This window comes from Cyclopterus lumpus, chromosome 8 (genome assembly GCF_009769545.1).
Source record: "Cyclopterus lumpus isolate fCycLum1 chromosome 8, fCycLum1.pri, whole genome shotgun sequence".
In the NCBI taxonomy this organism is placed as follows: domain Eukaryota; kingdom Metazoa; phylum Chordata; class Actinopteri; order Perciformes; family Cyclopteridae; genus Cyclopterus; species Cyclopterus lumpus.
In genome coordinates this window covers 7,382,625-7,407,078 of record NC_046973.1, presented here as the reverse complement: position 1 = coordinate 7,407,078, position 24,454 = coordinate 7,382,625, and the positions used below count along the sequence as shown (strand labels likewise).

The window sequence follows — 24,454 nt, the reverse complement described above, 5'->3', positions numbered from 1 at the left end:
GAACTGAAATATGATTTAAAATCTTAATGAGTAATCTGCAAATATGTACGATTTTGTAAACAAATCTTTTGTACAACTTGAATTGGACAATTATTGGCCTCCTAAAAGACTTTTATATATATATATATATATATATACACACAATAGCTCCTTATTTAGTTTGTTCTAGAGATGGACTGAATGTGTTTTCAGCCTGCAGTATGTCCACTAAGTAAGTACAGTTGGAAGCCAGTTGGTTGTGCTTTGTTTTGAGAAATATTCCATCTTTGCATATTCAGAAATACTATGGGACTGTTTGGCATGACCACTCTCTGATTTCTATCGTGATCATAGACTCTTTCTAAATCCTTCCAAATGATGAAATATTCTTTAAGGAAGGTGTAGCTAAAGAACACCTCTAATAATACCTTAATTTGAACTTCCATAGAGATTAAAAGATGAGGCTCTAGTATACCAGAGGGTAAGTTCAACAATGTTTAATGTGGCACTGAATGAACCAATATTGTACAGTGATAACAACTTGCTACACACCAGAACCAAAGACCGGTATACAAAGTCGGTCCCTTTTATTTCCGTGCTTTGTCGTAGTTGATCTCGAACCAGTCGCATGTCATCTTTACAGCTGGAAGGAAAGATAAAAACAAAACAAATAACTTTCACCAGGCTGAGGGTGCATGCAAATATCTATTCAAATCTCTCATGTCTATATTGAAAAGCACACTCATTTGTGAAATTAGAGTTAACAAAAAATGCCTTCAATTCAATTTAAAGTTGGTCTGCTGCCTCCGTTCAATCATGTACGCAGAACTATTAAATTAAACTATATAAAGTACTGCAACAATATTGTAGGGTTGTGTAATGGTAAAATATAGCGTTGCTTATGTCGCAAAAGTAGAAACAGAAATTGCATGGGGAATTGTTTGTGTCTAATAAAAGTCAGATGCCGATCTAAGCAGGAAGAGACATGTAGGGTTACAGGGCAGGAATATACAATGGGCCCATGTCTTGAGAGGCCTCGGTCTTGAGTACATCAAAGAGGAATATGCTAATTCTGCGGAGAGCAGGAACTGTTTTTTGATTAGTTGTGTGTTCATGTACTATGGAACAAGGCGTCGCCCTCCCTCTGTATAAATTTGCCTGTGACCGTTACGATGTTGAAAACCTTGTCACAGACTGACTCGGGTGTCTGTCACATACTTTTCCCCTTGCAAGCAATAAACGGACAAAGGGGATTCAGAGACATTCACGATTGTCTGAGTAAATCTTCCATCACAACTTGGTGTCAGAAGTGGGATTGTTTGAAGCTCCGAGGGTGTCCGGGGAGAGGCCTCTTCAGAACCAAAAACTGATTCTGCCCATAGATCATTAGACAAAGAGAGAGGGGAATGGCGCCCAACGAGCCTGATTGACTTCACAACGATCCAAACAAAGAAGTAATTTTCTTCAAATCTGTTAAGAAGTTGATATTCAAAATTCAAAATTGCAGAGAGAGGGAGACATCTTTTTTGCAGCGGCAGAGAGAAGGGGACATCTGTCCTGTAAATTTGTTCGGCAGAGACTTGAACCTGACTTTTAGGGATCAGTTTGATTTCCACACCTAAAGGTTTAAAAGTCATACTTATAAGAAAAAGAAGAAAAAGACTCTGTGACTGACAGACTCGCACAGTTCTGTGTCACCAACTGCCAAAGTGGCAGCTGCCCACAAGGGTACACCAAGTGGCAGCCGTCACCTACGAGGAAGCTGCCCATTCAAGCAAATACACATCCAGTAGCACACACGTAAAGAGTGGTGAATACAGTGTCTCAGACAGCTTCTGTGGAAACCTTTAGGTGTGGAAATCAAACTGAACTGTTCACATAAACCAGTTGTGAGATTAATGGGGACATAACTAAGTGGGTAAAGGCAAACAATGGAACAGCTAGAACAGTCTGTTAAGTTCAGAAAGTTCACTTTATTTGTCTAATACAGCCTTTAAAAACCGACCTATTGTATAGGTTTCTGCTCGAAATAACATACTCAAACTAAAAAGGGTGTATCTCAGCAACCACAAAGGCTATTTGAATAATGTTGGTGTTATAATAAAGGCAACCCATGTGTGCTTTTGTTCAGATGTGTAAATATTAGTATATTTGTTACTGGTTAAGAGTAAAAAAATATTGCCATATTAAAATATCCACAATTTGAGATGATATCTAATCTCATATCACAATGCCGATATAATAATGATACATTCCCAGCCCTCAAATTTGTCATGTTAAAATGAAGCGCTAAAGCAAAAGAAGCAGTGTCCTCCTTTATCGTGGAGAAGTAAAGTGAGATCAAACCTTCTCTGAGGGGCGTGAAGGAGACGTCGGGCCGGTAGCGTCTCAGCTTGGCATTGCTGGCTGTCTTCTTCATCTGGCCATCTGACTGGGTGGTGTCGAACTGATGTTGGGGGTCAAGGGGAGACTGTCTTTGTGAGTTGTGCGCTTTTGGAACAGCATTTAGGTGGCAGAAATTGAATATATCATTAATGTCTTATTTTGTGTATAATCACCTTATGTTACCTTTTTAGAATGAGCCGTTTCTATCTAGATGAAGAGCCGGCTGCCAAGTTTCTACAGTAACCCAGAGCAGACAAACCAAACACGGGTTTTTGTGATGACAACTTCTCCCACACGCTCGGCACCAAGGTAGGAGTTCCAGTTGGTTGCGAAAATAAAGATAGTTTAAATAGCTGCATTTGGCACATTATATTGCTCATTGGTTATATGTTCAATTGCATGTTATGCTGTCAAGCCAGCAACTCCTCAAGAAGCTTTTATACATTTAGGAGAGTCTTTACTGTTGATCTACAGCGTGTTCATCATAGGTTCACCTCAGAAGTAAAACCATATGCATATACACCTCAATATGACATTCAAGAATGTCTTAAAGACATAAAAACATGGATGACCTGCAACTTCCTGATGTTAAACTCAGAAAAAACTGAAGTTATTTTACTCGGCCCTGAACACCAAGAGAACAATTATCTGGTGATGTGGTTTCTCTAGATGGCATTGTCCTGGCCTCCAACACCACTGTAAAGAATCTCGGCTTGTCCTTTAACTCCCACGTTAAGCAAATCTCAAGAACTGCATTTTTTCATCTACGTAACATTTCAAAAATCAGGCACATCTTGTCTCAAAAAGCTGCAGAAAAGCTGGTCCACGCGTGTGTTACTTCCAGACTAGATTACTGCAACTCCTTATTATCAGGCTGCTCTAATAAGTCTCTTAAATCCCTCCAGTTGATCCAGAATGCTGCAGCTCGTGTATTCACAAAAACTAAGAAAAGAGATCACATTACTCCTGTATTAGCTGCTCTGCACTGGCTCCCTGTAAAATCAAGAATCACATTTAAAATTCTTCTCCTCACCTACAAAGCCTTGATTGGTGATGCACCATCATATCTTAAGGAGCTTGTAGTACCATATTGCCCCACTAGAGAGCTGCGCTCACTAAATGCGGGGCTACTTGTGGTTCCTAGAGTCCTAAAAAGTTGGATGGGAGCCAGAGCCTTCAGTTATCAAGCTCCTCTTTTATGGAACCAGCTTCCACTTTCAGTCCGGGAGGCAGACACAGTCACCTCATTCAAGAATAGACTTAAGACTTTCCTGTTTGATAGTGCTTATAGTTAGGGCTGAATCAGGTTTGCCCTGGTCGAGCCCCTTGATATGCTGCTATAGGCTTATAGGCTGCTGGGGGATGTTTTAGGATACACTGAGCACCTATCTCCTCTTCTCTCTCTCCTTATGGATGAATTTACATCTCTCAATTGCACCTTATTAACTCTGCTTCCTCCCCGGAGTCTTTGTGACTTCACATCTCATAGGGTCCATTGGACCTGGCGGTGTCTGATGCCTGGTGAGCCGGCCTCCCACATTGGCCCTGCTGATCGCCCCGCCCCCCCTCCTCTCTACCTCCTTCTGTTTCATGGATCGGAGTTCCATTCATACATTGTCATATTTATGTAATGTGTTTATGTAACTCTGTAATGCTGTTCCTCTGTTGCTCTCCTGAAGGTTTCTTCCCTTTTTTCCCTGTGAAAGGTTATTTTTGGGGAGTTTTTCCTGATCCGATGTGAGGTCCTGGGACAGGGATGTCGTATGTGTACAGATTGTAAAGCCCTCTGAGGCAAATTTGTAATTTGTGATATTGGCCTATATCAAATAAACTGAATTGAATTGAATATGATGAACTGGTCTATGCACACAGGGCGTAGGGTCTTTGGGGAATGTTGAAAGGATACATGGATTTCGCCTTTGTAGTCCAGAGCCTTTGTAATCATGTCCAGAGCTTCTTTGATTGAGACTTCATCCTCCTCTCCCACTGACAAGAAATCCACAGTGAAAAGTGAATGAATTAACTGTACACAGAGTGTATCACACCTCTGTGTTTTAATGCTATAACTTACTCACATTTTGGTTTGCATACCACACGTTTAAAAAGTTAATTATAATGCTCGCTAAGGATTAGGACAGTACTCACCAGAGAGGATAATGGGGTCAATTTCTTTATATTCTCTCAGGACCCAAATAATTAGACGTCCCAAATCCTGAACGTAAACAACGACAATGGAACTTTCTTAGTCGACATGAAAGTTATGAATGTTATCACAGCACATCCCTATACAGTAAGATATATGGGCAACAGATACTAACACTCGTACCAGAGAGTAGATGAACTGCCTTCTGGGAGCTCCAGAGCCACATACACTCAGTGGAGTTCCTTCCTCTGTGAAAGAGACATGAAAAAGTATTCTTTTACCTCTTTTCTTTTTGTTTCTTTGTGTTTGTATGTTTTGTTCGCTATTCTCAGTCCTTGTTTATGTATTAAAGTGGATAAGTGCAATCACTTTTGGCCTGGTATGTCTTGTTAATGAGTGCCGACAGCACATGACCATTTTCAATGCTGAAGTTGTCATGGGGACCAACGACATTGGTTGGGATGACAGCAGTGTAACAATGGCCGTACTGCTGGAAGTATGCCCTGTCAACACACGGAAACACATGCAGAGAAACAATCAGACATGCTGGAGCACAGACAAACACTTTGCTGTCCACACCCATGTTTGTGTTGTCCCTCTTGGCAATCAGATCATTTCCATCTGTCAGCTTCCCACCCCCAACAGTAAACAGCATTAATTAAAGTGTCATTGTACCTTTAGCTATCGAGGTCATCCCTCCTTACAGCCCATTGTGCCTTTAACAAAGTAAACTTGGCTTAAAGCACCTGGCTTAGTGCATTCAAACATGTATAGATGTCACTCAGCGTGCTTGTGGTTGAAGATCAACAAAAGATAGAAATGACGAACTAGAAACTACTTGTATCCTCAACAGCCCTTCATTGAGGATGAATGCATTTCGGATTGACCTGTGTCTGCGCCACACCCTTGTTCATAGCGCACGGCTGCTTTTCTTACTTGTTCTGAACATCGATCATTCTTTTGGCATGTGAGTATCCAAAATTGGAGGCATGAGGTGATCCGTTGTGTATCTGTGAGAATCGGGCATTACAGAAAACATGAAGTTAAGTCAATGCATTTGGCCAAAGTAAGAATAGGCAAACTTCATTTCATGACTCTATAGCAACACACACACACACATAGTCCAATAGCACTGCAAATCCACCTAATAAATCCACAAATCCCCCTGTATTGAAGAAAGTAACAGGCAGTGTGTTTAAAAAGGTTTAGAGGGCCTACAACATAGGTGTCAAACTCAAGGCCCGCGGGCCGAATCCGGTTGGAAAAGATTGACAAATAATCCCAAAATGTCCAAGAAGAGAAAGATTAATGCACAGGTAGGCAATTTGAAGAAGAAGGTGTCTGAGCAGATGAGCTCCACGCCCACATAACTGTATGCATGCAGGTGAGCCCCACACCCACATAAATGTATCTAGGTGAGCTCCACGCCCACATAACTGTATGTATGCAGGTGAGCCCCAGATTACATCTGTCACACATAATAATAAAATGCAAAGACAGTTATTTAACAATATGTGAGGGAGTAGTTTATAGAGTGTTACAGTTACAACCGGCCCTTTGAGGGGAACCATAATGCAGATGTGGCCCGGGGGTAAAATGAGTTTGACACCCCCGGCCTACAATGAGTAAACAAAAGAGAAAAAGAGCTTACCATGGTCTCATCGATGGGGTATGTGGTGTTCTCAGGGAAGATACAACTGGACAAGCAAGACACAACCTTGGCCACACCCATCTCGTGGGCAGTTTGTAGTACATTGTCATTTATTTTTAGGTTGTCCCTCTGTGAATAACAATTTAACAGTTTAAAGACAATGTAGATATTTTCTATAGACCCCATGTTTACAGTAAAAATCAATAAATAATTCCCACAATACTTCAGCTATGGTGAATCATTCATTATCTCACCAAAAAGAGCAGGTTTTCCTTCATGTGTTGGTAGAGTCCTCCGACTTTTGCAGCCAGATGGATCACATGAGTGGGACGATGTTTCTCGAACACAGCCCTGGTCTGCCCAACATCTCTGTTTGTGTTTTAAAACCACATTTATTCACAATTAGACTAACACGCATGTATAAGAGGATGTTGTAACCAATGACAGGTTTTCTAGTAGGTGTCGTAACACATAAATTATAAACAAGTTTGTTCCAGGCATAGAAGGGGACAAGAGAAGAATTTAAGCAACTTACACAAGGTCACCATCCTTAGAAGAGAGGAAGATCCATTCTTCTCCCTCCAGTTTCCCACCTTCCTGCTGCACCACATGCTCAATGGCTTTGCCCACCAACCCAGAGCCACCTGTCACCAGGATACGCATAGGCTCCGCTTTAATCGTTGACCCCATCTTCTAAAGATGTGCTGGCTTTTCTGATGAAAAATTACACAGAAAAATGCATTTATTTGTACTCCACTCGTGTCCTCTAATAATAAAAAAAAAGCAGGTGAACCAAATTGTTACACAAACCTAGTTATCCTATCCGCTCAAATGACAACTCTACTCCCTGTTGAACTAGTTCATCAATCTTGAGTGTGCAATGCAACTTGAGTTGAGGTAAAGGAAATCAGTTGAGACTCCTCCTACAACATGCCTCTACCTTTCGATTAATGGAGAAGATAAGCTGCTGCCATCTGCTGACCATAATGTATTTATAAACATATATATATATATATATATATATAGTGCACAAAGAAAAATTAAGATTTCAGTTGACTGAAAGAAAATCGCCTTATCATTTGCCTCCTTATTGCAATGTTACGACACTTACTAGAAAACCTGTCAAACAAGCCTGCATTGGTTACAACATCCTCTTCCCTACCTGCGTTTTTTTTTAGTCTAATTGTAAATAAATGTGGTTTTAAAACACAAACAGAGATGTTGGGCAGACCCAGGCTGTGTTCGAGAAATATAGTCCCACTCATGTCATCCATCTGGTTGCAAAAGTCAGAGGACTCTACCTACACATGAAGGAGAACCTGCACTTTTTGGTGAGATAATGAATGATTTGCCATAGCTGAAGTATTGTGGGAATTATTTATTTATTTTTACTGTAAACATGGGGTCTATAGAAAATATCTACATTGTCTTTATACTGTTATACTGTTATTCAGAGAGGGACAACCTAAAAATAAATGACAATGTATTACAAACTGTGCACGAGATGGGTGTGGCAAAGGTTGTGCAAAATATTGCACATGCATTTATATAAATGTAAAAATATATGTAAGCAAATTTCTCTATTATTATAAATTAAAGCCATTCAATTTAGGGTTAAGAACCCCGCATTATTCTATCAAAGATCAAACTTAAAACATAAAATAAAAGAACAAAGACAAAGATCAAATGCACATTATTACATTGACTTTGTTGAAAAGGACATAACTCTGAACCTACAAATAATTGTGAGCTGCTAAAAACATGTGTGACAGATCTGGGGCTCACCTGCATATTTGGGTGTGGAGCTCACCTGCTCACAAACATTCATGTGGGTGTGGAGCTCACCTGCTCACAAACATTCATGTGGGTGTGGAGCTCACCTGCTCACAAACATTCATGTGGGTGTGGAGCTCACCTGCTCACAAACATTCATGTGGGTGTGGAGCTCACCTGCTCACAAACATTCATGTGGGTGTGGAGCTCACCTGCATACCTTTATGTGGGCGTGGAGCTCTCCTGCGTACCTTTATGTGGGCATGGAGCTCTCCTGCATACCTTTATGTGGGCATGGAGCTCACCTCCATACCTTTATGTGGGCGTGGAGCTCTCCTGCATACCTGTATGTGGGCATGGAGCTCACCTCCATACCTTTATGTGGACGTGGAGCTCATCTGCTCACAAACATTCATGTGGGTGTGGAGCTCACCTGCATACCTTTATGTGGGCGTGGAGCTCTCCTGCATACCTTTATGTAGGTGTGGAGCTCTCCTGCATACCTTTATGTGGGCATGGAGCTCACCTCCATACCTTTATGTGGGCGTGGAGCTCATCTGCTCACAAACATTTATGTGGGTGTGGAGCTCACCTGCATACATTTATGTGGACGTGGAGCTCATCTGCATACCTTTATGTGGACATAGAGCTCACCTTCATAGATACATTTATGTGGGCATGGAGCTCACCTGCATACATTCATGTGGACGTGGAGCTCATCTGTATACCTTTATGTGGACATAGAGCTCATCTGCTCACAAACATTTATGTGGGCGTGGAGCTCACCTGCATACATTTATGTGGACGTGGAGCTCATCTGCATACCTTTATGTGGACATAGAGCTCACCTACATAGATACATTTATGTGGGCATGGAGCTCACCTGCATACATTCATGTGGATGTGGAGCTCATCTGTATACCTTTATGTGGACATAGAGCTCATCTGCTCACAAACATTTATGTGGGCGTGGAGCTCACCTGCATACATTTATGTGGACATGGAGCTCACCTGCATAGAAACATTTATGTGGGCGTGGAGCTCACCTGCAAACATTTATGTGGGCGTGTAGCTCACCTGCATACATTTATGTGGGTGTGAAGTTCATCTGCTCACAAACATTTATGTTGGCGTGGAGCTCACCTGCATAGATACATTTATGTGGACATAGAGCTCACCTGCATACATTTATGTGGGCGTGGAGCTCACCTGCATACATACATTTATGTGGGCGTGGAGCTCACCTGCATACATACAATTATGTGGACGTGGAGCTCACCTGCATACATACAATTATGTGGACGTGGAGCTCACCTGCTCACAAACATTTATGTGGACGTGGAGCTCACCTGCATACATACATTCATGTTAGCATGGAGCTCACCTGCATACATACATTCATGTTAGCATGGAGCTCACCTGCATACATACTATTAGAGCCACATATTTTTGTTTTGATTACAAATCATGTTATTTGATTTATCTGTATGATCTAAAGACGTTTCTTTGTCATATAAATGGATGTTGTATACACATTTGAAATAATGCTTTTGTTAGGGAATTATTTATATTAAGCTTATGAGGATCAGCTGGTATAAGAGAAACAGGCGATAACGAGTCTCGAGTTAGAGCTCACATTAGAACTCAAGTTAGACTTATGATTTTGTTAAGTTCGATAAAACTGAAAATAAATCGACGAAATGATGGAAATGGAATGGAATCAACGTCTCCAGAATTATTATTTGAGTGTGCGCTTGCATACTCAGTCTATTCATGTGTTTATGTGTTAATCCGTTTAGACAGCCACCTCCCTCCCCAGGTTCATGTGAGGAGAGCTCCTAAGAGCCTTTGTCTCTCATCTCCACCATCTCATATTTATCACTGTAATTAGGCGCTGTGCTGGGGAGAGGGGATGTGGATGTGTAGGTTGTTTTCTGATGAATGGACATAATCTAGTGTTTCCCATTCATTTCCTATGGCGGTCACTTTTGACCGGGAACACCATGGGTGTTACAAAGTTGACTAAACCACAACAAAATGAAATGGAAGTGGTGATCAGCAATTGTATATGTGCAAATGCCTAGAGTGGAGGATGTATTGAGGCCTTCAGATGTAAAACACAATATTAGGGATGAAATATGTTTAGATAATAGTTGCTTGTAAACCAAATTGAGCATGCCTTATCATTGGCCGGTTAATAGCAGAGTCAGTTTGAATTAGTACCATGTGAGCTGAACATTGTCCAGCAGCTTGAGATATATGTCTGAGCATGTTTGGAGTGTGACAGAAAAATTAAAAGAGCTCCGGTCTTCCTGTGAAGAATAGGATGAAGGAATGAAAGTTCATATTCATTTAATTCTTAATCAAAGAATCCTTCCTGCTGTTTAATAATGAACCAACAAACAAAACAGTGAGTGGTTATTGAAATGATGTTCAAAGATGCCACAGTTGTTGTGGAGAAACCGGCTGTCAATTTGAATCAGCCATTGTAAAACTTGAAAGATGCTCCAGTGAAGAAAGTCTAATAATACTGTTCATTGATTATGTTGATTATGATCCCTGAAAGTATGAACACTGGGTAACGTACATTGCTGTAAGTATGCTGGTTCATTTGAGCACAGTACGTGAGCGTCTCAACTGTCAATAAATGTCCTGGACCCTTCACCACAGATATAATGCATTAGCCCAAAAATATTATCTGCTTAATATCTTAATGGAGATCCTTGACATTATCCTCTAAATCCAGGTGATGTGTGGAAGTGGGTGTTAGCGCGGGAGGTTCCGACAGATGACGGAGACACGACGTAGCCGAGGCACTTTCTGTCCATTGAACACAGACTCCTCGTCTCTCAGGATTTGGTGAGTGAAGTTATATCTCGCTTGGTCCCTGCGTGGGTGTAATGAGAAGAGGATTAAAACACATCACTGCACATCTTCAAGGTGTAGTTAGTTATCCTGCAGTGAATAATACAACTACAGTACACTCCATGACGAAATGTGTGCAGCATATACTGAACCTCAGAATGTAGAGGGAAAGTCGGGGAAGCAGCAGGTCCATCCATTCATCGATGGCATCCTCCTTCACCAAGCGCATGATACTGTCTGACAGGAGACTCAACCCGGCGATGGTGCTCCCACAGAACTTAGATAACGGAGAGAATGACAGTAAGAGCACAGCTACGATAACAGAAAAGCCTATACAAAAGGTATTCCCCACGGTAGTGCTGAGGATATTGTCCATGTTAGAAACTAACATTTTCTTTAAATGCAGAGAAGAAGAAAAAAGAGGGACCTGCCTTGACACTGTCGATGTGTGGCTTGATGTAGCCAGTCTTGTCCAGATCTAGAACGTGCACAGGACCGAGGAGTGGACCGCCCTCAGGAAACGCTGCAGATCGGACACGATTCATGACCTCCTCACACGCCGCCCCCCACCTTGCACGCTCAGTCTCTCGGTACCCATGAATAGCCTTGAGGAGGGGGAGTGATCGCAGCACAAAAGAAGTCAGTGTCATTGACATATAGAAAACATTAATGCTGTAAGTGAGTGAATTGCGAAATGGTTGAAATGATTTAATTCCACAGCCTGTGGGTGTTGCTGGATGTCACCTAAAGCCAGTGAAAACGTGTGCATAAGTTTCCTATATGTACATGTTTCAATTTAAATATATAGCTTATATGGCATGCATGCGTTTTGAATTTTTGCTCAACATCTGATGATGCGACATATGCTGTTAGTAATCATGTGTTATTGCTCCCTATCTAAGCCAGAGTTTATTTTTTTGTTCAGGGATTTGCATGAAAACTAAACCAAAAGCTATACCCGGTGTAAATAACCCCATGGAAGGTTTATTGTATTGTTTTTATTGCCTGCATTGTATTTGCCTTATTGCCTTTGACGTATGCATAGTTATTGTATTGTTTGAAGAATTTATAGAGGTTTTATGCTACTTCCTCTCTAATAGGTAAATAAGACTTTTATTTTGAAAAGGTTAAAAGGAAACGCAGTTTTGTTTTACGTTCGAATGCGAACTTGACGGTACGACTACGTAACTTCTTACGGACGTATCTGCAAGAAAGTGTAATAGTTTAATGGACCCGTATGAGGCTAAAGCTCTTACGGTGGTGATAGTTTACACGTTTAATGAATGTATTGTGACCCAGAAGAAGAAAATAAAAGAGTAATTTCACCAGCAGTAAGTTTCATGCCACTTCATATACGGGGATCCGTTACAGTAAGAGCTACACCTCTCTAGCTAACCTGCTGCATAAATTAAGAGCGTCACCTCCAGCTAAGTAGAAGACTACAACGGACTAAAAGGACAACTTCTACAGTGGAAGGAAACACCTTTACGGAGGTAATGGATAAGGACAGCGGTGAATTGAAGACGGTGACGTGGTAAAAGTAGCAAGAAGACGGAGGAAACCTAACGAAAATGGAGGGAAACAATGCTGCTCTGCGCAGTAAGGATAAAGAGCAACAGATCGAAATCCTGCGAAAGGTAATTCAAGAATATAAGGAAATGCTAGAAAAGGAATCAGAACAAGGTGCTGTTAGACACGAACTAAAAGAGACTTTGCAAAACAAACAGAAAATTCTTGCAGAACTTTTAAGTGGTGAAGATGATGATACAGATTTAGCTGTTAGCCGTCCTGACCGGACACGTGTTCCCACTGAAAAGATGCTAGCATACCATAAAGAAGAGCAGAGCAAAAGGGCAAGGAGACTCGTTAGTCTTTATGAACAGTGGAAAGCCCAAGCTTGTCTAACACGTCAATAACTAAAATCTGAGCTAGCAGAAAGTCACTTGGCATCCCTCGCAGACAATTTGGAAATAAAGAAAATAGATGTCATGAAAGTGTATGATGAATTGAGAGGGTGCGGCCCGCCCGATACTGAGCTAAGGCGTAAAGTTGATGCTTGTGCAGCAGTAACCAGTGACATTATCAAGATCTTGAATGAGAGATTGACTGGCGTAAATGGAGAATATGATGCAGAACATGAAGGACAGCGCTTGCGTGAGCTACTTGAGCCTGACTATGCCCGGTCCATTTATGGCTCCTCTGCTACATGAACTCAGGTGTTGCAGCCAAGCGAGCAGAAGCAGCGGCGGAGTTAGCTGCTAAGGAGGCTGAATATAAGATGTTAATAGAGGAAAAGAGACAAAAGGAAAAGATTTGAGTGTTAGAGGAAGAACACAGGAGGGAATTAGAAGAACAAAAGGCCGAATTAGAACGATTGCAAGCTGAAAAAGACTTAAAGGCTGCCCAAGCCAGACTTGAAGCATATGACAGAGAAGTGAAAGAGGAGTCTGATGCCCAGTCCTTTAAGTCATTTCAGGACCCTATACACTCCTTTCCCCCTGCTACAACACGCCCTCACACAGTTGTCACTCAATCTCCTCCCTTTGATGTATCCTGCCTAGCAAAAGCTCTTCAGGACAGCATTGCTATTAACAGACTTCCAATGCCGGAGCCCACAGTGTTTAATGGAAATCCAATTGACTTTGTTGAGTGGAAAGCTTCATTTATGTCCTTTTATAGATGGAAAGAACATTCCCACTACCGATAAGCTGCACTACCTCAAGAGATATGTAGGTGGCTCAGCTCACAAATGCTTAGAAGGGACATTCTATCGTAGTGACAGCGAAGCTTACAGTGACGCTTGGAACAAGCTCAATCAGAGGTATGGCCAGCCGTTCATCATTCAAAAGGCTTTTAGAGAAAAGTTATCCAACTGGTCAAAAATACAGTCTAAAGATGCTGAAGGACTGAGAAACTTCTCAGATTTCTTAAATGCCTGTCTGCAGGCCATGCCCCATGTAAAAGGCTTAAACATCCTAAACGATTGTGAGGAAAATCAGAAGTTAATGCGGAAACTGCCAGAGTGGCTAGCCTCACGATGGAACCGGCAAGTGACATTGCGTCTCACAGAGGGAAAGGATTTCCTTAGCTTCAAGGACTTTGCCAAGTTCATGTCCGTGGAGGCCGAAACCGCCTGCAATCCAGTCACCTCTTTCCTCGCTCTCCATTCAGCTGAATCTTATCAAGACAAGTGGAGCAGAAGGGAAAGCAAAAGAAACAAAGCCAGTGCCTTCAACACACAAACAGTGGTGGAAAAGAATAAGCAGACATCAACAAAGGAAAACGTCAAGGTCCCTTGCATGCTATGCCAGGATATCGGTCATCAGCTTTGCAAATGTCCAGACTTCATGAAAAGAAAACTGGAATATAGGAGGACGTACGTCAAAGATAACAGACTGTGTTATGGATGTCTAAAACCCGGTCACAGCGCAAAGGAGTGCCGGCATCGCCACACGTGTGACTCATGCAAAGGACGACAATGGCTACGGAAAAGGTGAAAACAAAGAATGGGCAAAAAGGGAAAATTCTGCGCAACGCAATGAAAGGGAACCAACATCTGCTCTGTCCCTCAATGTCACCAGCCAAGGTCAGTCAGAAAACACCTCCATGATCGTGCCAGTGTGGGTGTCGAGCGACAAGAATCCATCCAGTGAAAAACTTGTGTATGCCCTGCTGGATACACAAAGTGACACGACATTCATTGAGCAAGATGTAAGTAATGAACTGCAGCTGAATACTTGCCCAGTTAAATTGAAACTCACTACTATGATGGGCGAAAATATGGTGTTTAGAAGTGAACGGACATCTGGTCTGCGTGTGAGGGTTCAATTCCACTGTGCACATCAAACTGCCTCCTACATACACCAAAAACTGCATACCCGTGAACAGACAACATATACCAACGCACAAAACGGCTAAAGGATGGAGCCATCTCACAGCAATTGCAGACCAAATACCACCTCTTCTTAACTGCGACGTGGGGTTGCTGATAGGCTACAATTGTCCAGTACCAAGACGTGTCATAACAGGAAAAGATGAACCATTTGCCATTCTTACAGACTTAGGGTGGAGTATTGTTGGCTATTCAGCACCTCACTCTGATGCGCAATTGTCAAACGGTCACTGTCACAGAGTAACCGTGAAGGAGCTGCCCGCAGTGACTCCAATGGATGCAATAAGAATTCTCGAGACTGATTTCAGAGACACTCAAGGAGACGACAAAACAGTCTCTCAAGAAGATTTGATTTTTCTTGACAAATTAAAGGAAAGCATAAAGATAAACGAACATGGACATTATGAAATGCCCCTCCCCTTCAGAGAGAGGCCATGTTTATCTGATAACAAGCAGCTTGCTGCTGTGAGGCTGAGTCACTTGAAAAGGAAGTTCACTGCAAATGAGAGTTACAAGAACGACTACATTAACTACATGAAGGACATCATTGAAAGAGGTGACGTCAAGGAAGTATGTACTGAAGGCACTTTGAGAAAAATGGTACGTACCTCACCATGGTGTTTATCACCCCAAAAAGCCTGAAAAGCTGAGAGTAGTTTTCGACTGCTCAGCAAAGTACAAGGGAAGTAGCCTCAATGAACACCTTCTCCCAGGCCCAGACATGATAAACAGCCTGACAGGTGTTCTCATTCGTTTCCGACAGCATCACATTGCTCTGATGTGTGACATAGAAAAGATGTTCCATCAGTTCCATGTCTCAGAGAATGACCGTGACTACCTACGCTTCTTATGGTGGAAGAACGGCGAACTAAGCACACCTCCCCATGAATTCAGGATGAAAGTCCATCTCTTTGGAGCCGTATCATCACCAGGGTGTGCAAATTATGGATTAAAGCAGCTCGCCAAGGAACACAGTCACACACACCCATTAGGGTCACAGTTCATTGCCAGAGACTTTTATGTAGATGACGGCATCATTAGTGTTGAGTCTGATGAAAAGGCCATTCAAATTGCAAAGGAGGCACGTGAGCTGTGTGCAAACGGAGGTTTACGGCTTCACAAATTTGTGGCCAACAACTGTGCTGTTCTCCAGAGCATCCCCTCAACAGAACATGCCACAGACATCAAAGCAAAGGATCTCAGATTCAATGACCCAGCCCTAGAAAGAGCATTGGGAATATACTGGAACATCGAGAGTGACTGTTTCATCTTCAAGGTCTCACCAAAGAACCAGCCTGCAACACGGTGCGGCATCCTGTCATCTGTCACCTCCATATACGACCCGCTGGGCTTCGTAGCTCCATACCTCCTCAACGGAAAGAATATTCTCCAGGATATGTGCCATCAAGGAACAGGATGGGATGACCCAATTACAGAGCGATTGACGGCACGGTGGGAGAAATGGCAAGATGACCTTGTTAAGTTGGAAAAGATACAGGTAGCTCGCTGCTACCAGCCGGCTGGCTTTGGAAAGGTGATTTAAAACAGAATTGCATCACTTCTCGGATGCCAGCACCACTATGGCCAATGCACATATCTGAGACTGAAGAATGAAAGGAGACATTCACTGTGTTCTTCTCATGGGAAAAGTGCGTGTCTCGCTGCTGAAGGTCACAACTATACCCAGGTTAGAACTTGCCGCAGCAGTTGTCTCAGTCACAGTGAGCAATATGCTCAAAGAAAAATTAGGCTACTGTAATGTAGAAGAGTTCTTTTGGACAGATTCAAAGGTTGTCTTAGGCTATATTAATAATGATGCTCGCCGCTTTCACACCTTTTGTAGCAAATAGAGTGCAGAAAATCCGTCATGCCTCAGACCCCAAGCAATGGTTCCATGTACCAACTGATTAAAAATTTAAATGGTATGGCTCCGCCCCCGCTTAGTGAATTTGTTAAACAAAGCAGTGAAAGCAGCGGACTCACTAGATCTGCTACAAGAGGTGATTGTGTCATTTCATATAGGTCAAGCTCGTTTAGCAAGTCTACATTCTCAGTGAAGGCAGGTCACTCGTGGAATGCTCTGCCACCACACATACGTGCACACAACACGTACAACACGTTCAAGCATAACCTGAAGGAATGGCTTGTTGCCAATCAGGTGTGCAGTCATTGATGTGCTGTCTGTCCTGAAGCTTGTTTCGGCTATATGTGCATTTGTTTTTTATGTGTATGTTGTATTGTAGCTGGGTTTGTTCTGCCTGATTCATGCTGCAGCCCGTTATGTCTCTGGTCTATTGCTGTACCCTTTCTTTTTGCTGTGTATTGGTTTTGTTTATATGTTGTTGTCAGTTTGTCTATGATTTTTATTTTGTTATTTTAGGCTGCCTTAAAAACATCTGGCCAGGGACAGCAGATGGAAATTAGCCTCTCTGGCTCACTTACAGTCCAACTGTTGATTGGTGTGCATTGTCCCTGCAAAATAAATGAATAAATAAATAAATGAAAACCCAGCAGACTACGCATCAAGAGGGAAAACAGTAGATGAGTTGCTTTCTTCTGATTGGTTCACTGGCCCCAGCTTTCTGGGAAAGAGAGATAGAAATGCCAACGGAGGTGCCTGTCGGTGACCCAGAAGTTAGGAAGGCTCAGACATTCCAGACAAAGACCTCAGAACAAGTTGACCTTGTAGGCAGACTGAAAAAGTTTTCATGCTGGTCTCGGGCCATCAAGGCAGTGGCGCGTCTCTTGCGGCGTGCTAGAAAGGTCAAATCATGTGACCTCTCAACAGTTAGTGAAAGACAAAGTGCAGAGTGACTCATCGTCAAGGACATACAAAGCCAAACATACGGAGAAGAGATAACACTACTAAGCAATGGACATCAGCTTCCAAGGCACAACAAGCTGTATCACCTTGATGCTTTCCTGGATGCAGAGGGTGTACTCAAGGTGGGAGGTAGGCTCAGCCGCTCACCTCTCCCTAACTCATTCAAACACCCAACAGTCATTCCTCAGGGACATCACGTAACGAATCTGATCATCGCCCACCATCATGAAACTGTGAAACATCAGGGCAAAGGCTTCACCATCAATGAAATTAGGTCCAATGGCTATTGGATCTGTGGACTGAGCAGAGCAGTCACAACCTACATTCGTCACTGTGTGACATGTCGAAGGCTGAGAAGGCCAGTTGAAAGCCAAAGGATGAGTGACCTGCCTGTTGAACGAACAGAACCCACCCCACCGTTCACTTACTGTGGGATGGACTGTTTTGGTCCTTTTTTGACAAAACAAGGGAGAAAACAAGAAAAAAAGATATGGGTTGCTCTTTACCTGCTTCTGCTCTAGAGCCATTCATATCGAAATGCTAGAGGACTTGTCCACAGACACATTCATCAATGGACTGAGATGCTTTATTGCTTTAAGAGGTGCTGTGCGACAAATTAAATGTGACCAAGGCACCAACTTCATGGTGCAAAAAATGAACTGAATGCTGCATTGCAAGAATTGGAAATGAATAGGCTGAATGCATTTCTCACAGAAAAGCAGTGTGACCTTGTAATGAATGCACCTCATGCCAGCCATGCAGGGGGGGGGGGGGGGTGGAACGGCAACAAAAACTGTCAGAAGCGTTCCTCAACGCCACTATGCTACTCTCCCCTGGTAGGCTTAATGATGCGTCATTGCGCACCTTCTTTTATGAAACCATGTCTATTGTGAACAGCCGTCCACTCACAGTCGATGCTTTGAACAGCCCCAATGGTTTAGAGCCACTTACTCCTAACCATCTGATCACAATGAAATCCACCACAGCCTTGCCTCCACCTGGCAAGTTTGAAAGAGAGGATCTTTATGGACGAAAGAGGTGGCGCCAGGTGCAGTACTTGACGGAACAGTTTTGGAGTAGATGGAAAAAAGAGTACCTCCACAATATCACAACAAGACAGTGCTGGCATAGCACTAAAAGGAACCTTCAGGTCGGGGATATAGTACTGGACGCTGAGGACACTCTACCACGAAGCAAATGGAGACTTGGGACAGTCGCAGAAGTCGTTCAAGGCAAAGATGGACTTGTGAGACGGGCCAAAATCTTGTTTGGAGAGAAGGAACTGAAACACAAAGGAGAGCGCACCAGCAGGCCCGCTTTGGAGCGCCCTGTCCAGAATTAGTGTTATTGCTAGAAGCTGTTTAAGCACTATGCAGTAGAAGACATGTGATAATGTTTTCTGTGTGGCATAGCTTATACATTCAAAGTGTTATTCTGTAAGTGGAAATTGTGTGTTTTAAGGTTTCCATTTTGTAAAACACTATAATTTGGTGGGAGTGTAAATAACCCCATGGAAGGTTTATTGTTTTGTTTTTATTACCTGCATTGTATTTGCCTTATTGCCTTGACGTATGCATAGTTATTGTATTGTTTGAAGAATTTATAGAGGCTTTATGCTACTTCCTCTCTAATAGGTAAATAAGACATTTATTTTGAAAAGGTTAAAAGGAAACTCAGTTTTGTTTTACGTTCGAATGCGAACTTGACGGTACGACTACGGAACTTCTTACGGACGGATACGCATTTAAATCTGCAAGAAAGTGTAATAGTTTAATGGACCCGTATGAGGCCTAAAGCTCTTACGGTGGTGATAGTTTACACGTTTAATGAATGTATTGTGACCCAGAAGAAGAAAATAAGAGTAATTTCACCAGCAGTAAGTTTCATGCCACTTCATATACGGGGATCCGTTACACCCGGAAACGGAAGGAGAAAAAAAAAGTATTTGCTTGCATTAACAGGTGTAGGATGTACAACATGTACAGGTGACCGACATGGATAAGAGTAGGTCAGTGAGTGGGTAGAGTGGCTGCAATGTGGTGACGGCGTCCTTTAACTCGACCGCTACCGTAACGAAATGGGCTTAATTAATCATAAAATCTGTAAGAGGTGTGCGGTGCAACTATACTGGCACTTATATGATATAATCCCTGGTATGAAATGTGTGTCGAGCCGTTTTAGCCATAGTGCAAGCATAACTTACATCGTCCCAGTGGTCGAACTCGTAGCGTTTCTTCTTCAGGCCCGGCTCCAGCTCTCGCAGGAGAGCCCCTTCCTCCTCCTCGGTGATGAAGCCCGTCCTCACCTCCACCTGTGAGCCGAGTCTCTGCACGAGCTCCCGGCTTGACCCGACAACGAGAGCCTCATCTCGGAGAGGTGACAGGCCGCCGCTGGCACAGGAGCTCCGGCAGCGCTGCTGACTGGTGCGGACGGCTGGTTTGTGGATTTGTTTTAACACTGCGAGCAACAGTTTCATCCTTTTGTCTTTAACAGTATCCGTCAAACTCGCTACACTGTTCTATTTACCTCGAGCTGTGTTGTGGTCTCGTTGTCAGAAGTCAAGCGACTAGCTTACGCGAGACGCCATGTTGAAAGCGCAATGCCTTATGGGGGGTGTAGTCTTCCAGCAGTTCAGCGCATCTATCGTGAGTAGGAAATAGAAACGTTAGAAAGTGTTTCCCAAAAATAAATTCGGAATAGAAAGTATTTAAAATAAAGAAATATCAACATGTGTTTTACTGTGGTACCTTGACATACAGTGTTACACATTTCTCTGATATAACCTTTTTAAATTGAAGATGTATATTCTTCTCATATATTTGATTATTGAATACATGTATACCATGACTTGGTTTGTTTTGTATGTAGCTTATACAGCCTTGAATTTGAAATGGATAATTATCCACAATTCATAAAGTCACATCACATATTGGTAATATTATATGATAAAGAGCCTATGTAGGCTAGAGAAGCAGATAACAATGGACAGAGATGACACATTTTAATTTCCACCAATAACTGTGAAACATTAATGACCAACTGCTTGCATCATATGTGTTTTGTATAGTATCTTTATATGCATGCTTCCAGGTCTGTATGCAGTGCCAGCCTAACAAATAAAATAAAAGTTTACGAAATGCAACCTTTTTCTTGCTCTCTTGATTTCATAGCTTTAGGATGTAAATAGTCACATGGTGAGAGGGGACTGCAGATAATGTCGTTCTATCCTGTGGCCACTGGGGGGCAGTGAAGACGCATTATTGTAAACACACTCAGGTCACATGTCCACTCCACCCATGTGCCAACATCTGGTGAAAACCTTCAAAGAAAAACATTCAGAGAGAAAGTGGTGTTTCAAACGTGTCTTTTGCCACGTATGTAAATGCAGCTCGACAAAATAGTCACATGGGGGAAATGTCTCACCTGGTAAGGGGAAGGCCAAGTCCTTACCCCAGGGACCAGGGTGTGAATCCAACCCATGTCCATTTGCTGCGTGTTGTCCCCTCTCCCTCACCCTATCCTGTCTAACGGTATTATCCAACAGCAAAAAGGCAAAACTAAAAGAAACAAGTGGCAAACAGAAATAGAAACCATAAATTACAGAATGATTGAAACAATTTTCTTTATGTCCCTTGGCCCACAAACTCAAAGATGCTGAACCTATTTGAAATAGTTGAATGGTTGAAAAACAAATGGGGTATACAAATAAAGAGCAAGAGAAGCGAGCTCTGAGAGTAGATAAAGTGACTTCATCCTCACACGAGATTCCCCCAGAAAAAAACACTGGCCTATTTACTACCAAGGGCAGGTTACCTCTCTCTCTCTCGCTTTCTCTCTTGTCTGGTCCCTCTTTTTGCTTTTGTTTCCAGGCGAACACTTTGTTTAGTGAAGTATCAGTTGTATCAGTATACAAGGAGAATGGGATATCTCCTTTACCCTCACAGTAAATATGTGGACCTTTAAGCTGATGTTTAAATTGTGTATCAGAGAGATCAGATCTAGGACGTGGAGCAGATCTAAGATGTGCAACTGTCAGGGAGCCAGGAGGAGACGGAGAAACAGATGGAGGAACAAGATTCTGGTTGTGCGGGACCAGCTGCGTTAGCCTACTTAGGAGTAGGTTAATCATTCTAGATGTTTAAAAATGCGCCATGCTAATTTAAGCAGGCTTAAAATTTATTTGGGTGTAATTGCATTTTGGTCACCATATTCATGCATAGATACATGTTGTTTTGATACATGTGAGCATACGCCTCCATAACATGGACATCCACTGCATATACACAAGGATTATTAGTGCTCCTTCTGTGAGCCTGCTGTTGGTCTCGGTCAGTGAGCATCCACAATAAAACTAACTCACCCCTCCTCCTCCTCCTCCTCCTCCTCCTCCTCCTCCTCCTCCTCCTACACACACACACACACACACACACACACTCATACAAATAATGTGATGCCCATTTTATTGTTGGATGCCATGTTGCTGCCCCCAGCATTACATTCATCCAGCCATGATGAGTGTTTTGGGTTCACATTCTCATTCCCAGTTGGTGCACTCATTTAGAGCTTCTACGACTCACTGCATTATCATCGGTCAGCTTGCCCTGGATGCATCGTTATGTACATGCTGTTGAATCACGCAATTAAAATCAAAATCTCCAGAAAAATACTTAGCAGTGGTCAGTTTGGACGTGTGTGGAACCCGTCTGTAGTTTCTGCATTATGATAAGCGCCAATAGGTCAGAGTGTCACAGGATAATCTAAAGAAAATCATGAAAAATGAAAGACGCAGGACAGAGTGGTTGTTATTGTATCACTTTGGGAGGGAGGTACAGATACCTCCACACTGAGACAATATTCAACATAAAGTAAGACAATTTATTAGTACGGGAAAGGCTGAAACTTAAAGGAAACTCCCCCAATTTTACAAATCAAAGTTTTTAGGTTTTGGGGGAGTACTACTGCATATGTGAAAAAAAGTTGCTTTTTGTGGCTCCACAGGTTCGTGAAATCTGATAAATTGTCTCACTTCTTTTAACTGTCCGACAGTCCAACAATGTTATAGCAGTGGAATAATAAGTGTGTAGAGTACTCATTTAAGTGAAGTGGACCTTAGGAAAGCACTGAGAGGGGGGAATGAGAGTGTCGTCGTGAGTCTGGCCAGTGTGTCCTACATGCTCTGTGTCTCCTCGTCAGTCTCTCTTTCACTGGTCGGGTTGCCAGCTCTGCTCTATGTCTACGTGATTTATGTGCATGTGCTCTATTCATTCACTAATTGATCCCACTATCCAATAAAGCTTGTATTATTATTTTTTGTGGTGTAGAAACCATTTGTGCACAGCCTCTTTACCAGTTAGTTTAAGCTTCAGTTTAGTTCAACTAAATGCAGCATGTGACCCATTTTTGGTTGAACACTTAAATCTTAACTTATACTTTACTTTTTAGTCCAGTTATGTAAAAATATGTTATGGCACAATAGCATTTTTGACATACTGTAATATATCATTGACTGATATGTTGTTTATGATGAGGACAAGTCCTGCAGAGGTTTTCATGTAAGTTGGCATTGGGTCTTTGGAGGACAAGGTTCAGCAGGGGCGGAGTGCTCTACATGCATCTAACCATTGAATTATTCAGCCTTATGAATCATTGAGTCACGACACTCCTTTTTAGGCCCTCGCCTCAGAGCTCTAGCCTCACAGCTACCCGCCATTTGAACATCTGACAGAGAACGAAGCACAACAGAGAACAGTCGTCAGAGGTTTAGATGACTTTCCTAATCTAGTTCTGCTGAATCAGTACCTTTTTATTTTAGAAGATGCCATTGTTACTGCTTCGTTACTGCTTCCTCACAGATGTCAGCATTCAAACAGAATGTAAATCAATACCTGAAGTTAATCACATGCATGCTAAATGTCTACATGCACAAGCATTGAATTTCATTGTGTAACAAAGAAGATTTGAATTCCCCTTTCTGAAAGAAAGTGCATGGTTTCAGTGCTTATTAAAAGACTATCATGTTGCATTATTTTTCTCAGCCAAATATGCTATAAATACACAGAGATTATCACGTATCTCTATCTCTTCTATAGAGACCGTGTATGTGTTCTTGTGAGGTAACAATGTTTTATGCATGGGTGGCCTGGGAGCTGTTGCTCTTCAGTGCTTCTTCTGCTGCCTGTGTGGAATAACAGGTTTGGACAGAAGGCTCTGCTCCTCAAAGGCTCTGAAGGGCAATAGATAATTTCACAGATCATCACACCCAAGTGTAAACACACACATACACAATATATAGCACACTACAATTGGAGGAAATTTATCTCTGTCACTGCATTGTTGAATTGTTTTGCAGGTTTTTGATTTCTTTTATTTTTCAGATTTTCTTTAGACAGCTGATAGAAGACAGTGTGTAACAAAGTCTTAGCATTTTGACACCGTAACATCATTCAAATAGGAAGCAGTCATAATCTAAAAGATGAAAAGACAACCGATACACAACACCTTATACATTTCTTTGCAAACAACCTTTCTCTTAATTACTTTATGTGTCGCTGCATGAGAGTCACCCGTCCAACTCACACATACCCCCTCAACCACAATCATTTACACTGAACAGCGGTGATGGTGTGGCCATGATTTTGGCACCAGTGTTATACTATCCACGGTTTGAGATATATGATGAAGATGCTGATATGTATTGTGGAGGCGCTCTCCGTGGTCCTGACACGTCCACCACATTAGAGCATAAGGGCAGATTTTGTGATGCTGTCGATGGTAGCACTTTTTCATGCTGTCAGATGTGTGTATTCATGCTACTTCAATGTCTGTCGTCTGCCTGTCTATCTATGTATGTCGCTCTCTCTCTCTCTCTTTGGTTATGATGAGGACATAAGATTATTGCATTCCCCCTGTGGTGTTTATTTTGTACAATTAAATAAATAAATA

The 24,454-nt window shown here is 42.3% G+C and overlaps 2 protein-coding genes across 2 annotated transcripts; both read right to left on the bottom strand.

Annotated features, from left to right (window-relative positions):
* Positions 1 to 566: 566 nt before the first annotated feature.
* On the bottom strand, positions 567 to 6,995 carry LOC117735222 (GDP-L-fucose synthase-like). The gene is made up of 11 exons (XM_034539726.1): positions 6,969 to 6,995; positions 6,694 to 6,871; positions 6,413 to 6,527; positions 6,159 to 6,287; positions 5,444 to 5,517; positions 4,877 to 5,010; positions 4,691 to 4,755; positions 4,510 to 4,576; positions 4,271 to 4,350; positions 2,326 to 2,425; positions 567 to 622 (listed from the first exon to the last, which is right to left on the bottom strand). The coding sequence occupies exons 2-11, from the start codon at positions 6,846 to 6,848 to the stop codon at positions 567 to 569; spliced, it is 975 nt and encodes a 324-aa protein (XP_034395617.1). The 5' UTR covers positions 6,849 to 6,871; positions 6,969 to 6,995.
* A 3,271-nt stretch (positions 6,996 to 10,266) lies between these two features.
* On the bottom strand, positions 10,267 to 20,111 carry alkbh7 (alkB homolog 7). The gene is made up of 4 exons (XM_034539516.1): positions 19,716 to 20,111; positions 11,228 to 11,401; positions 10,949 to 11,073; positions 10,267 to 10,818 (listed from the first exon to the last, which is right to left on the bottom strand). Exons 1-4 carry the CDS (start codon positions 19,986 to 19,988, stop codon positions 10,698 to 10,700), a joined length of 693 nt encoding a protein of 230 aa, XP_034395407.1. The 5' UTR covers positions 19,989 to 20,111; the 3' UTR covers positions 10,267 to 10,697.
* Between the last annotated feature and the right edge of the window lie 4,343 nt (positions 20,112 to 24,454).